Source organism: Aethalodelphis obliquidens, unplaced genomic scaffold (assembly GCF_003676395.1).
Source record: "Aethalodelphis obliquidens isolate GAN/ISIS:26980383/991018 unplaced genomic scaffold, ASM367639v1 scaffold27, whole genome shotgun sequence".
NCBI lineage: Eukaryota > Metazoa > Chordata > Mammalia > Artiodactyla > Delphinidae > Aethalodelphis > Aethalodelphis obliquidens.
The window spans coordinates 7,395,773-7,412,223 of NW_020837971.1; the positions used below are offsets into that span (position 1 = coordinate 7,395,773).

Sequence of the window (16,451 nt, forward strand, 5' to 3'; positions counted from 1 at the left end):
TAATGACCTGTATACACGGGAGAGGCCCAGGAAAACTGAGTAACTCTCCAAAAACAACCAAAGCCCTCATCTTAAATACCATCTTCAGGATGTTGGGGGTAGTGATTTGGGACTTCAAAGGGAACGAAGGCCATTCACATGGAGATGGAAAAGCAAATACTTGGTAAATGGCTGTGACACAAACACAGAGTGGACTCCCCCATCACACCTGGCCTACATTCTTTGCAGACACCTCCGATGACAGCTCTATTCCTGTCAGGGAACATGCAATCTATCTAAGTTCTTTTAGGCAATTGGGGGAAAGTCAAAAGTTTCTTCCTGAGTCTTTTGGGCCTTTTCAGCTGGAAATAATCCACATGCCAAAGAGACTTCAGGGATGGCAAATTTTGCTCCTCTACGATGGATTAGAAGATCAATACTACTAAAGACATGTCTAAAATATTTGTATTTATAAGCTGAGGCTGACATTATACATAAATACAAAGGAACTAGACAAGTCAAAACCCATTCTGGAAGAGAAGCACAAAGTCAGAGGGCATCCACTACCCAGTTCAAGACTTACTACATAAAGCTACACAAATCAAGGCGGAGTGGAAGAAGCGCACAGACAGACCAAAAGTGGAATGGAACAGAAAAGAGTCCTTAAATAGACCCTAATACATACGGTGAAGTTATTTACAAAGGCACCAGGCAATTCCATAGGGAAAGAAGTGTCTTTCCAACAACAACTAGACATACAAGTATATAGAAAAGAAGAAACCTCCACACCCACTTCACACCTTTCTGCTGACATTCTGGTACAGCTCTTTCACCCTAAATACATTTTTAAAAAGAGAGCTGATCATACCAGAAAGGTTCTTTTGCCCTTTTTTTTGGCCACACGGCTTGTGGGATCTCAGTTCCCTGACCAGGGATTGAACCTGCACCCTGGGCAGTGAAAGCGCCAAATCGTACCCACTAGCCTGGGGACTCCCAAGGGTTCTTTTTCCATTCTGCCTTCCTTCGGGTTTTTAAAAAATGTCTTTCTAGATGATGTTTTAATTTACTTCATGTATAAATTTCTCATCCTCGTATTTATCCTCTACATGATGCTCCCACATTACTCTTCAACCTAATCTGTATGTTGCCCATTTGGCAGGAAAACAAAAGCTTCTCAGAGACACCTCTCCCAGGCTCCAGGATTTGGCCAGAGAAACGCCCACCCCCATCAACAAAGTCCAATTCTTCTTACCTGGCAAGGCCCCCTTTACATTTTCTATAAAGTCTTTTCTTTTACCTCTAACCAAATACAACTTCATTCCTTTCGCATCCTCACAAATTTCCCTTTTTCTCCTCTTATAATTAGTCAACCACACAAAAAAGGTGAAGAAAGGCACTTAAGTAGCTTCTTAATCTAGTCCATTCATTCATTCATTCATCCCATAGTCAACAGGCCACAGGTTGTTCCATCTTGGTTCTAGTGAGAAGCAGGAAGCAACAAGACAGGCAAGGCTCTGCTGTGAAGGAGCTTATATTCTACTGGCAGAGTCTGCGAGGCCATGAACGCCTAGAAAATACAGACTGTTTCTCATTTATCTTTACAAACCCTGTAGTAAAATACAACACTTTACATATAGGAAAGCCTCAAAGAATTCAATTGTCAGGCTAACTAAAGCTTAGTAATCAATAAATACCCATGTCAGTAGTGACTCACAGCAAGGAGCCTGACAGGTGTTGGAATAGCCTCAGTCTCCACGAAAGGAATGCAATGAAGCCTCGTAATAAATCCAAGGGCATATTACCTTCTTCATATAGATAAGCAGAGTCTCTTCTCAAGGCTTCAAGTAAGCCAATTTAAGCCTACTAATTTTTAAAAACACATACAACCGTGGTGAATTAAGTATTCATGCAGCATTAGTGGTTTTAAGGAAAAGAACTGTGAATGAATAAAGATTATCTTTTACTTATCTCAAGAAGAACAGGGCTTCCCTGGTGGTGCGGTGGTTGAGAGTCCGCCTGCCGATGCAGGGGACACGGGTTCGTGCCCCGGTTCGGGAAGATCCCACATGCCGCGGAGCGGCTGGGCCCGTGAGCCATGGCCGCTGGGCCTGCGCGTCCGGAGCCTGTGCTCCGCAACGGGAGAGGCCACAACAGTGAGAGGCCCGCGTACCGCAAAAAAAAAAAAAAGAACAGAAACTAAAGACTACATTTCTGGATGGACCTGGAGATTATCATAACTAAGTGATGTAAGTCAAACGGAGAAAGACAAATAAATGATGTCGCTTATATGTGGAATCTAAAAAAAAAAAAGATGCAAATGAACTTATTTTCAAAACAGAAACAGACCCACAGACTTAGAAAATGAATTTATGGTTACCAGGGGAGAAGGGGGGCGGTGGGGATAGATTGGGAGTTTGGGATTGTCACGTACACACTGCTATATTTAAAATAGACAACCAAGAACTTCCCGGGCAGTCCAGTGGTTAACACTTCGCCTTCCAATGCAGGGGATGCAGGTTCAATCGCTGGTCAGGGAACTAAGATCCCACATGCCTCGGGGCCAAAAAACCAAAACATAAAGCAGAAGCAATACTGTAACAAATTCAATAAAGACTTTAAAAATGGTCCACATAAAAAATATATATATATATAATAAATAAATAAAACAGACAACCAACAGGGACCTACTGTAAAAAAAAAAAAAATTAAAAAGGCTACACTGTCATAAAATACTTGAGCTACATGACACCATTTCTAAGGCAACTTCGTGTAATGTATATTGCTTTTTTTTCTTAAAAAAACAAAAAACAAAAAACCTGAAGCTATAAAATAGTCATTAAGTCATAGATTCTGGGGAGAGAAACAAGACCAATAAGAAATTATAACCACCAACATTAAATTCTGAGATGTAGTGAAATTCAACCTGTGTAAATTTTTCACAAATGGAAAGTGAACACACATGGGTAAAGGCAATTTGCGTATAAGGAAGCCATCTGACATTTTTCTAGTGTGCAAGTAGTCATATTGTTTATCCTATGTTTTGAAGGAGATATTCCCAAATTCCCACAAAAGAGCTCGGGGGCACTGTGGATGATTTTAAGAAAATTTAAAGCAGAAATGAAGCGTCTGTACTCTGATTTGTGTGTCCTTCATGGCCTGTCAACCTCCTCACCCTGACACGCCTTTTCAGATACGCAGGTAACAACAGTGCTGTCCTGCCCTTAGTTGAAGCTTAACACCAGGGACAATTTCTTCACCCAAACAGAAATACTTACTGCACAGTAGATGGTTCCAATGCAGTGGGATTAACAAAACATACAGCCCTTGACCACAAGAAATCTTTCAGACTGAGGAGAAGGAGCTCAGAAACAAACACAAAAATAAATATATAATCACACATCATAATGAGTGCTACGGGGGTGGGGAGTGGAGACTACTGTGGGTGATAAAGGAAGAGGCCTAAATAAGATGTGATAGGGATTCAAAGAAGGCATAAGGAAATGACACGCTTCACTACCAAGTCAGAGCACAACTATGTGGAAATCGATGTCTCCAGAAACGATGCAAGTGATAAACTGTATACAAGGTGCCAACTTATCTAAAAATGATTTAGCAGAGCCACAAAACAGGATCTCTGAGGAGTCAGTCAGTGCAGGCAAGCATGATACATGAAAGCGATGTTCCTACTTCCACCATTTACTCGTCCTTGGAGTAAATACGTGCTGAGAGTTCTGGGGAAATTTTAGAACACAGGTAGTTCAAAGCAGTAATTCCCCTTACACAGCAAATCAGTCACACAGTGTGAAGTGACGGGAAGGGTCACTTCTCTTAGTCACAAATTTGGAGTTTTAGAGGAATGGTACATGGCTCAGGTGAGCCATCCTTACTTTCAATGTGCAGAAAAATCACTGGATGAACCTGTTAAATACTTGGGAGTCCGGGTTCTACTCCCAAGGATTCAAATTCAAGACTTAGAGTCTAGCCTAGAAACGTTCTGATGCAGGTGGTACAGGTCACACTCTGAAAACCCACATTAGACTAAAATCTCCCCAGAGGAGGAGGTTTTGCCCTGATGAAGAGGCTTTCAGCTTAAAAAAGCAAGCAAGTACAATATTACACAAGGGCCTCCTAGAACTGTTTGTTTACAGGCTGACCCTGTGCCTGACCCTTGTTATACTCTGGGCTTGGAAGAAAAAGTCGGAATAAACCACACAGCCTGCTGCTACAGTTCCTGTCCCAGACAACTGACCAGAGGTAACATAGAAAAACAAGGAGAGAGAGAAGCAGTGCTGACCACTCTGTCTGCAGAGGCCAGAGAAACAAGCACACCACAAGCGAGGCAGCTAAGACCGCTAAGGGGGTCAGCACAAAAGTACAGACGGGGACACACCCGAGGAGAGAATGATGGAACAAAAACAGAACTAAGGAAAATAAAATTTGTATTTCTTAAGAATCTTCTATGTATCAGGCAGTATGCCCTACTTCACATATTTATCTCATTTTATTCCTCAAAAAATCATCAGTGATAGGTGCTGTTACATATTCTATTATATGGAGAGATGATATTATAGATGAAGAAACTAATAAAGCCTACAGCAAAGGTAACTTGTCCGAGGATACAGAAATGGAAAGCAACAGGGTCAGATTTTGAACCCAGCTCTTTCAGACTCCAAAGTCTATACTCCCCCTCTGGACTCGTGGGTAGGAACATGCTAGCTATGAAGAAAGGAAAAGAAGACTCCCAGGCCACAGAGACTGCCAGGTACAATAGAAAGGAGCAAAGAATAATGCATTAGCAATATCAGAACTTTAAATAGTGGTCTTTTTGTTAAAAAGGCATTAAGTTTCACAAGCTTTGAATAAGGAAAGACTTGAAAAGGTAAAGAGGTAAAAAGAAGGTAAAAAGTTAAGACACAATTTGGTTCGTCATGAATGATTCAGAATTGCAGGAACCCAAATGCTTACTGCAGCTAAAGGTAGGTGATGGGATTCCAGGTGACCTTCCACACTCCGACCCCCAAAATACCTACAACTCCTATGATGAACGAAAATGTCTTTTGTAAAGAGAGAGAAAAGATGTGGTATATTTTGTGTCTGTTAATGTTTTATTTTATTTCAGGACTATTAAGAACTGTCTGGTGGCGCAGAGGTTCTCCAAGAATGAAGTCAGAGGAAACAAGAAGAGATGTGAAGTGACAGAAGAGAGACAAGCCACCTCCACAGACTAAGCAAAACATACCCTTAGACTGTGAAAGGCATCCCTCCTCTTCCCTCTTCCTGAGCTCTCACTCCACAGCCCTTAGGTAGTGCCAAGCGACAAAGGACGTCTAAGGACAGGCTAGGTGTTGAGGAGAGGGGAGACATGTCCAAAACGGCAGTGACATACAAGGAAATTAATCTAGTCAGTAAACAAAATGAGAATAATGACAGCCTAGTCTCTTACTGCCAAAGAAAGAAACGATAGACATGGTAAGGATAAAACTGAGCTGAATCCTCCAGCATTACAATGGAAATGAGATATATTAAACTCATGGATTGTAATATATGTATAAATAAAAACAGAAATAAATATTTAGAAATATATACATAAAGGAAGTATGTACTTAGCTCTGTGCTAAGAGACCTAGAAGCAGTGACACCTCAATAGTAATGATCTCATCTAATGCCCAGATCTTGTTTTCTAAATACTGTTCCTAATTAAAAGAAACCAGGGGTCCTTGTGGAGAGAGCTGATTCCAGGGCTGGCGTACAGATAATACAAGATGAACCAGGAACATCTTTCTTTTTTTTTCTTTTTTGATTAATTTTTATTGGAGTATAGTTGCTATGCAATGTTGTGTTAGTTTCTACTATACAGCAAAATGAATCAGCTATACATATATCTCCTCTTTTTTGATTTCCTTTCCATTTAGGTCACCACAGTGCATTAAGTAGAGTTCCCTGTGCTATACAGCAGGGGTCCCCAACCCCTAAGCCTCTGACTGGTACCGGACCACAGCCTGTTAGGAACCGGGCCACACAGCAGGAGGTGAGTGGTGGGCGGGCGAGCTAAGCTTCACCTGCCGCTGACCATCGCTCGCATTACTGCCGAACCATCCCTCCACCCCACCCCCGGTCCGCGGAAAAATTATCTTCAATGAAACTGGTCCCTGGTGCCAAAAGGTTGGGGACCGCTGCTATATAGTACGTTCTCGTTAGTAATCTATTTTATACATAGTATCAATAGTGTATATGAGGAACATCTTATTTGAAAGTAAGAAAGGATTTAAAGAATGATAGGGACTTTTCCCATCAACAGAAGAATGGATAAAGAAGACAAGGTATAAACACACACACACACAGACACACACACACAGACACACACACAGTGGAATACTAGCCAGCCATTAAAAAGAATGAAATTTTGCCATTTGCAACAACATGGATGGACTTGTAGGGCACTGTGCTAAGTGAAATAAGTCAGAGAAAGAGAAATACTGTATGATATCACTTATATGAGGAATCTAAAAAATACAACAAACTAAACAAACTAGTGAATAAAACAAAAAAGAAGCAGACTCACAGATACAGAGAACAAACTAATGGTTACAACCAGTGGGGAGGGGGGTAAGGGCAATACAGGGGTGGAGGAGTGGGAGGTATAAACTACTGGGTGTAAGACAGGCTCGAGGATATACTGTACATAACATGGGGGATAGAGCCAATATTTTGTAATAACTGTAAATGGAGAGTAACCTTTAAAATTGTAAAAAAAAAAAAAATTTAATTAAATTAAAAAATAAAGGTTTACATTTATGCTAAACTAAAAAAATAATAAATAAAACAAATGACACAGCTTTATACGTACTGATGCAGAGTGACTTCTAATATATACTAAGTGAAAAAATAATGTGTAGAACAAAAAAGAATGATATGAACTTTTCAAAAGGACAGAGAATCAACCTGAAGGGGCTCCTAATGGCCAGTTTGGGAAAATCTAAGCATTAAAACTTATAAGGAGAGTAAATGATTATAACCCACTGAGTAAAAAGGAAATCTATGAATGAGTACGTCTGAGATACACAGACAGATGGATGGGAGGGAGGGATAGGTAGAATACAGGGAGAGAAAGAAAGAAGAGGAAGAAGGAAGTAAATTTCTTGAAAAAAGAATATTCACAAAGGTTCAAAGTAACTCTCAACAAAATGTTTATTAATTACCAGGAGGTAAAGAGTAACTTTACAGTAAAGCTATCTGGCAGACACCAACCTGAACAAGTGATTGACATCAACTGTATTGGTATAAATCAAAACCATGTAGTATCTGATAGGATTCAATGAGAAGAACACTTCTCACAGAACAACACGTTTTCGGTATTCCAAAATGAGAAAACATTATACAGAACAATTGGCCTACATCTTCAAAAATGTCAAAGCCATAAAAGCCCAGAAAAGACTAAGGAACTGTTCCAGACTAAGGGAAGAAGAAAACAAAATGCAATGTGATTCTTCAATGGATCGGTTTCACAAAAGTAACAATACTGGGCAACTGACAAAACCTGAATGGAGTCCAAGGACTGAAAGGTAGAAGTATATCAACATTAACTTCCTGATCTTGATAGTTGTATTGTGGTTAACAAAGGAGAATGTACTTGATTGTAGGCAAAACATACTAAAGTACTCAGGGATGATAAAGCATCGTGTTGGTAACTTAAATTCAACCGTTTCCAGAATAGATAGAAAGTTATCTATTCTATTGGGGGGTGGGGGCAGTTATTTTCCCGGACATTCCCAATCAACTCCATGGGCCCCTTGAAAGCATTTGTCAGTTATCTTAAACACCTGTTATGGTCTATACCACAAAAGAGCCACCTGTGAGGCAAATATTCTCATTCCAGCAGTGGGGAACCTATGACCTGAAGAGAACAGTTCCTTCACACCAACCTAATGTTTTGGCCTAAGCAGCAAAATCAAGACAGTTGTCCGCATTTCCTCTTCAAATAACTTCATTTTCAAACGAAGAAATGCAGATTAAGAGGGAGGATGGAAAACATCTTCTTTTCCATATTAAAAGGCATAGATCTTTACCTTTGGGGTCATAATCACTACTCGTACAAATGCTAAAGATCAACATTCCATTTTCTAAGGAAAACATGATTCTATGTGTAGAAATCTACACCTATGGAAAAATCACGTTAGAGCGGAAGATTCCTTCTTAAACTTTTCAGAGCAGAATATTAACTTTTGCTTTCTCGTATCTAACGTTAACCAACACACAAAGGGCCTGCAATCACTAGATAAACTGACACTAAGATATAATAGAGCCGAAGAGTCATTAATGCTTTATGGCCTGAACATGTGTGCATCTCCTGCCATCTATTCTTAAGCCGTACAGAATCTTTTCCTTAATTTGTAGCAGATAAATGTCTCATCAACTGTTCAGAAGCTAAGAATTCAGATTGTGATAATTTTCCATTAGAGGGAATTAAAGTCCAAGTGAGTAAGAAGAGGCAGCAAATGCACTGCCTTTCCTTTAGCCTTGATTCCTGGGATCCAGTCTACACAGAGTATGGGGTCTGGATCAAACTGTTTTCAATACTCATCACACAACATGCTTGCCTTCTAGGAGTTTAGCTATATGCTCTTGGGCTTCACGAAACATCAATACAAGAATACTCCACTTGAATAACTTGTATGTATCCGTGAAATCATAGCTGAAAACATAATCCACTACGTCACAATGGCAGAACCCACAAACTGTCTTTCTCGTTGAGTACAATGCCAGGAAACAAATGGACCGACTTTCACTCCACACACAATGAATACTATGTAACTCAGTGCTGCGCAGAGAAAGGAACAGTTCCTTATTAGTCTTAGCAGCCCAGAAGCTCAAATCCAATGCAGAGAACAGCAGTTTAACTGGCTCCTCCCGTAGGGCCTTCGTACCCTCTACTTTCTGTGCTCTTCTCTTCGCAGATGGTTTACTCTGTGTTTATCTTTAATAGTCCTGCTTTATACCACCTTTTTAATCCTACCAGCAGATTTAGATCCTCTTGAAAGTACTCAGCATATGTACGCACACATGTATTTATTTTCTTTCCCTTACAAATTTTCCTCCTGATATCTCTTATATTTTCAGGTAGCATTCTACTCTTAATGATCTAGAAGTTTTCAACGATACGGACAGCAAGAGGCTAACTTAACAATGACCAGGGAGCTGGCATCACCAAGCCCCCGTGCTCTGCCGGCGGGCGCGTGGCGCGCGGGCTCGTCACCTTTGCAGTAGTCTGCGGGGTCCTCCTGCTCCTCATCGTCTGACCCCAGGATCTCCTCCTCTGGCTCCGGGGGCGCAGGGTCTGCCAGAGGCGGCGGTGGTGGAGGGGGCGGGGGTGGAGGAACCAAGGGAGCTTTCTGCTGAGGCTCCGGCCTGAAACAGAGGAAGGACAATTCCTGTTTACTCAGAAGTAAATCCTGCATTATGAATACACTTGAGAGTTTCTTAATATGGGAAAAAATAAAACTTGTCACACACTAAGAAGAGATGCTGATTAACGTCACTTCAGCCACTTTAGCTGAATTCAAGTACTGCTTCAAAACACAAGTGGGGGGCGGGGGGGTGACTACCCTTATTAACCAAGGAATATTTCTGCAGGCCCGTTTTCACTCCAAGCGTCATTATTTCTTAAGTCTTGATAATATTATGAATTGTAAGTGAAAAAGAGTTATCCTCTCATGATACACAGCCTTAGTAGTTAGAACACATCCCCCAGAGATTAGAAAAAGACAGAGAAAAGCAACCCTAGACTTTAAAAAAAGGGCTTATTTTCCATCATTTTAAAATCAGAATTCCTTTCCCCATAGAAACAGCAGGAATGTGGTTAGGTTTCCTGGATAACTCATAAAAGCCAACTAATGTATACTGTAATGTACACCTTGCTTAGCAAGACAAGAACACTGTCCCAAACTGGAAATTAAACAAAGAAAACATCCACTGCAGTCGAATACAAATACCATCCATACATCAATGCAAGACTTCCAATGGTTATTTCTAATTGTTACAAAAAGGCTAAATGTTTAGTACACTCTTTTACAAAAGACAGGAAAACCTATAATACTAAAAACAAATAAACAACTTAAGAGGTTACAGATGTAAATCTTTCAGATATCTAGAATAACTCAGGATATATTAAATACATTTGCTTAGAAGTAAAGCATTCATAATGCAATTCTGTAAAATCAAGCTTTCACTTATAAAATGTAACTGCTCCTTCTAGCCATATCCCAATGGGGAATCTTGAACCAACAGTCTCAACTGGATGCAGAACCTCTCTTGAGCTGCAAGCTGCCCTAACAACAGGACCACCACTGCTCTCCCTGAGCTGGCCACAGCTCTACAGATAAAAAGTGGGGAGGGAAAAGATACCGAGTGGTAGGGGCAAGGGGGTTCGGCTGATGGACTGTTCCCCAGAGGCAGTTTCAGTGGGATGAACAGAGGGCCTCTAGTCTGGGGAGCAAGGGGAACCTCACAGACACTGATGTGGTAGATAATCGCCATTTTTTTGGCCTGCCCAGTACTGATGCTCCCTTTCTAAAAGCACGTTTTGGAACACTGCTACTCCCTGCACAATGAAAGGCTGGCTCCAGTCCTCTCTCCTCATTGTGGTACAGCCTAGGGCACAGAGCCGTGGAACCTTGCTTGAGAAGGTCAGCCATCACAGGGTGCAAACTCATCCTAGCTGCTAGTAAAAGGCAGGGTCAAAGGACTTGCCCCTTTCTAAGCTGAACCTCTAAATTCTTGCCAAATCTAGGAGCCCCCAAATAGCCTTTAGCACACTGCCTTCAGCCTAAGGTAGTTACAGCTCATTTATGTGGGTTGCCACCAAAAACTCCAAGTGCCACAGCAAACGAAGGAAGGCAGTAGAAACACCAGCAGTCATGAGGATGGGGTGGGGATCACATCTCACAGGTAACCTTAAAGGTCAACCCTGGCAAGTATGATTACCTTTGGCAGGACAACTAAAGAATGTTTATAGTCTGAAAATGACTTGTACTGATTTCTACTTGCTACAATTTATGGAGACTCAAAGTTACAGCTCCTTAGGTAACAGACATTAGGACAATGGTGGTGATAACATTCTCAATTAACCATGCCTCATGATGGAGTACTGAAAGGGAGTCATCACAACCAAAGACCAACACCACTGCCAGGACCTCCAAAGAAATCCCAAGAGACCTTATGCAAAAAGAGGCCTGAGGAAGGGGAGGTAGGAGAGGAACTGCACCAGTTTCAATGCTTCCCCAAAGGGAAGAGGTTAGAGAAAAGATTTACATGACCCATTCTTGGGGGTGGAATCTATCTATTTGACAAATTTGCTCAACCAAAAATACTTTCAATGTTGACTATTTCTTCCTAAGAAATTTTATATGAAAAAATAAAGAGATTCTCTAAATTAAAAAAAAAAACAAAAAACAAAAAACAACACCACATATTCCCTGTGGAGACTATGTAACAACTAATGAAAAGGGAAGGACTAGAAGATCTTGTTCCACTGCTGCAGGGTGCTGCTACGATCGACACCACTGATACTTGGGCCAGGAAACTCACAGCTGTGGGTGCTGTTTTGTACACTGGAGAACGCTGTCAGCCTGGCCTCCAGCCACTACATGTCAGTTGTGATCATCACATGTCCAGAGACAAAGCAACCTAAATGTCCATCAACAGAGGAATGGATAAAGAAGATGTGGTACGTATATACAATGGAATATTACTCAGCCATAAAAAAGAATGAAGTAATGCCATTTGCAGCAACATGGGTGGACCTAGAGATTCTCATACTAAGTGAAGTAAGTCAGACAGAGAAAGACAAATACATGATATCGTTTATATGTGGAATCTAAAAAAAAACAGGGTACAAATGAACTTATTTACAAAATAGAAGTAGACTCACAAATGTAGAAAACAAACTTATGGTTACCAGGGGATGAGCGGGGTGGGGGATAAATCGGGAGACTGGGATTGACAATATACATACTACTATATATAAAATAGATAACTAATAAGGACCTGCTGTATAGCACAGGGAACTCTACTCAATACTCTGTAATGGCCTACATGGGACAAGAATCTTAAAAAAAACCAACACTGGATATATGTATATGTATAAATGATTCACTCTGCTGTACACCTGAAACTAACACAACATTGTAAATCAACTATACTCCAATAAAAAATTTTTTAATCATCACCAAAAAAAACCTATGTCCAGACACTGACAAATGGGTGGGGAGGAAGGGGAGGGAGGGAGGGGAGGGGAGTGGTGGCAAAATGATGCCCATGTGAGCACCACTTCATCGGTGGCATTTGCTACATATACCTTTACCTCAATGGAATAGACTGTATCTATGATAAGGGAGAAGAGATTCTAATTTTCACATGCCCATTTTCTCTAGTTTGAGAGGCTTGGGTATCTTTATCATAATGTATGTCTCTTGGTGAGCTGCCACGTCACTTGCTTAACAAAATTCTCAGACCCTCTGGGGTCAGGGAGGGCCATGCTGAACAGGCAGGCAGATAGTTCCCGCAAAGCCAGTTCTATCAAGATAAAGGGATGAGTCAGGGTACCTTGAAATACAGAGGAAGTTGAGTAATGTTGATGTAATATCTTGACTGGCTATCATATCAAAACACCTAGAACTCTGCTATCCTCTGGCCCCATGTGAGTGCTGAGCACTGAAAATGTACCTTGTCCTTATTGAGATGTGTTCTAAGTGTAAAATACGTACTGAATTGCCAAGATTTGGTACAAAAAAATGTAAAGTATTTTATTAATAATTTTATATTGGGGCTTCCCTGGTGGCACAGTGATTGGTAGTCCGCCTGCCGATACAGGGGACACGGGTTCGTGCCCCGGTCCGGGAAGATCCCACATGCCGTGAAGCGGCTGGGCCCGTGAGCCATGGCCGCTGAGCCTGCGCGTCCGCAGCCTGTGCTCCGCAACGGGAGAGGCCACAACAGTGAGAGGCCCACGTACTGGAAAAACAACAACAACATATATATATATGATAATTTCATATTTATTACATGTTAAAATAATAATGTTTTGGATATAATAAATTATTAAAATTAAATTCATCTTTTTTTTTTAAATGTGGCTACTAGAACACTTTAAATTACAAATTAGGCTCACATTACATTTCTATTAGATGGCATCACTCTAGACCCTCAGGTTCAACAATAGCAGAGGACTGTCTTGGCAGAGATTCCTGGTCATATCAGTGAATATTTTTTTCTGAGGCTTCTCCCAGTAACCTGCTTCACACCAATTATCACCAACTCTCAAATTACCCAGTTCATCATAGTAAGATAAGTACACTGTAACTACCAAATGTTACAGTCCAATCACTGACTCCTTTTCATCCCATCCAGCCTTGTTACTGCCTACTGCACAGGAAAAACACAGTAAATTTGTCTTAGGGCAGACGGACGTAAGAGAGAATGATGCCACACTGTCTTTAAAGGCTGCCTTCTTCAAACTGGTCTCTGGTGGCTTCTACAGCACCTCAAAGCCTGGTTAAATCTCAACTGTTTAAAAGATCAAGAGGTGATCTCACCAAGTGTATACTCATGAAATACATCAAGCGATTAAAAAAAAAAAAGACAACTTTCACTAATCCTATTGAAAACCATCAAGAAGTTATTTCAAAAGACAAACCAAAAAAGTTATTACATATAAGAATTAATAGGGAGTTCCCTGGTGGTCCAGTGGTTAGGACTTGGCGCTGTCACTGCCGTGGCCTGGGTTCAATCCCTGGTCAGGGAACTAAGATCCAGCAAGCCATGCGGCATGGCCAGAAAAAAAAAAAAAAAAGAATTACTAGAAGCACATAAGCCGTGGGGGGGAAAACTCATAAATATTTTCAACAACAATGCCAACACTACTAAATGGTGAAAGAATAGTCTTTCAACAAATGTAACTGGGACAAATGGCTATCTGCATACAAAAAAATGTTGTAACCCTACCTCACATAAATACATAAATATTAACTCAAAATTAATAACTTGGGACTTCCCTTGGTGGTCCAGTGGTTAAGACTTCACACTCCCAAGGCAGGGGCCCAGGTTCGATCCCTGGTCAGGGAACTAGATCCCACATGCATGTCGCAACTAAAAGATCCCGCATGCCACAACTAAAAGATCCCGCGTGACGCAACTAAGACCCGGTGCAGCCAAATAAATAAATTAAAATATTTAAAAAAAAAAATAATAGGGCTTCCCTGGTGGCGCAGTGCTTGAGAGTCCGCCTGACGATGCAGGGGACACGGGTTTGTGCCCTGGTCCGGAAAGATCCCACATGCCGCAGAGCGGCTACACCCGTGAGCCAAGGCCACTGAGCCTGCGTGTCCGGAGCCTGTGCTCCACAACGGGAGAGGCCACAACAGTGAGAGGCCCGCGTACCGCAAAAAAAAAATAATAATAATAATAATAATAATAACTTGCAGGAGGGCTTCCCTGGTGGCACAGCGGTTGAGAATCCGCCTGCTGATGCGGGGGACACGGGTTCGTGCCCCAGTCCAGGAGGATCCCACATGCCGTGGAGCGGCTGGGCCCGTGAGCCATGGCTGCTGAGCCTGCGCGTCCAGAGCCTATGCTCCGTAACGGAAGAGGCCACAACAGTGAGAGGCCCGCACGCCACAAAAAAAAAAAAAAAAAAATTAATAACTTGCAGGAAAAAATATGAGTAAATCTTGATTACCTTAGGCTTGGCAATGTTTCTTAGGTATGATACTAAAAGCATAAGCAATAGAAGAAAAAAAGATAAAACTGGACTTGAACAAAATTGAGAACGTTTGCGTTTCAAAGGGCACCATCAAGAAAGTAAAGACAACCCAGAGAATGGAAGAATATATTTATAAATCATACAGCTTTAAACAAACTTGTATCTAGAATATAAAAAGAAATTTGTAACACGACGATAAAGAGACAAATTTTAAAAATTAAAGAAAAGAAGTAGAACAGACATTTCTCCAAAGAAGGTATACAAATGACCAATAAGCACATGAAAAGATGTTCAGCATCATTAGTCAATTGGAAGAGGGAAGTCAAAACCACAATGAGATACTACTTCACGTCCAATAGAATGGTTATATTAAAAAAAACACCAGGCAACAACAAGTATTGTCAAGAATGAAGACACTGGAACCATCATACTACTGTAGCAGGAGTATAATATAGCACAGCTGTTCTGGAATATCTGGTAGTTCCGAAAAGGTTGAATTTAGAGTTACCATGAAACCCAGCAATTCCAATCCTAGGTATATACCCAAGAGAAATGAAAACATCTGACCCCACAAAATCTTGTGTAAAAATGTTCATAGCAGTGCTATTCAGAATAGATAAAACGCAGCAACAACCCAAATGTGCATCAACAGATAGATGGGTAAGTAAAATGTGGTATATCCTTACAATGTAATATTATTCAGCAATAGAAACAAATGAAGTACTGATAATACATGTTACAGTAAGGATGACCCTTGAAAACATTACGCTAAATGAAAAACACGAGTCAGAAAAGAACACACGTTGAATGATGCCATTTTACATCAAAACGTCCAGAATAGGGAAATTTGTAGAGTGTATTAATGGTTGCTTGGAGTTGGGAGCAGGGGAAGAGAGAAGTGGAAATTGACTGTTAATAGATACGGGGGACTCTTCAGGAGGCATGAAAACGTTCTCATGTGGTGATGGTTATACAACCATGTGAATATACTTAAAAAATACTGAACTGCATACTTTAAAAATCTAAGCTGTATGGTATTTGAATTATACCTCAAAAAGCTGTTTTTTAAAAAGCAAAAGCCTATACGACTATATAATACCTTTTAATATCCACCTTATACCTTAATAAAGTATATGCTTCCAAGAAAAATCATAAATATCTACATTTAGATTTAAGCAATCTATATGCATGGTCTCTTTTACAAATGCCTAATACATTCACAGTGAAAAATAACATGTAGTTCTGTAAAAAGTAGAGAGTCTATCTAATCATCTGAAGTTTCTATAAGGCACTAGTAATTTCAGAACGTGTATGTATACATAAGAAAATGTACCAACTCAGTGACTGGAATAAAAAATTTAGAAAGCAAAATTCCAACTAGTCATTCATATTTTTCACAAAGAACTATATTTATTTTGCCCTACATAAAACATAACTAAATATTCTAATCATTACTCCAAATAGGGCTATCAGGCCCTTGTGACATATTAAAAGTAGTCTCGGGCTTCCCTGGTGGCGCAGTGGTTGAGAATCTGCCTGCTAATGCAGGGGACACGGGTTCGAGCCCTGGTCTGGGAGGATCCCACATGCCGTGGAGCAACTAGGCCCGTGAACCACAACTACTGAGCCTGCGCGTCTGGAGCCTGTGCTCCGCAACAAGAGAGGCCGTGACAGTGAGAGGCCCGCACACCGCGATGAAGAGTGGCCCCCGCCTGCC

General features: G+C 40.9%; 1 protein-coding gene and 1 non-coding gene across 14 annotated transcripts in view; one reads left to right on the plus strand and one right to left on the minus strand.

Annotated features, from left to right (window-relative positions):
- SRPK2 (SRSF protein kinase 2) overlaps nucleotides 1-16,451 on the minus strand; it is a 243,231-nt gene that overhangs the window by 60,424 nt on the left and 166,356 nt on the right. For all 13 annotated transcript variants that reach the window (XR_003436545.1, XM_027123850.1, XM_027123848.1 and 10 more), the window contains one exon: nucleotides 9,233-9,384. Coding sequence is in view for 12 of the 13 variants with exons in the window: in XM_027123850.1 (XP_026979651.1) it covers nucleotides 9,233-9,384 (152 nt within the window). In the remaining variant the exon portion in view is untranslated. The remainder of the gene's footprint in view (nucleotides 1-9,232; nucleotides 9,385-16,451) is intronic.
- On the plus strand, nucleotides 13,706-13,777 carry TRNAD-GUC (transfer RNA aspartic acid (anticodon GUC)). The gene has a single exon. It is a non-coding gene; the product is annotated as a tRNA-Asp (tRNA).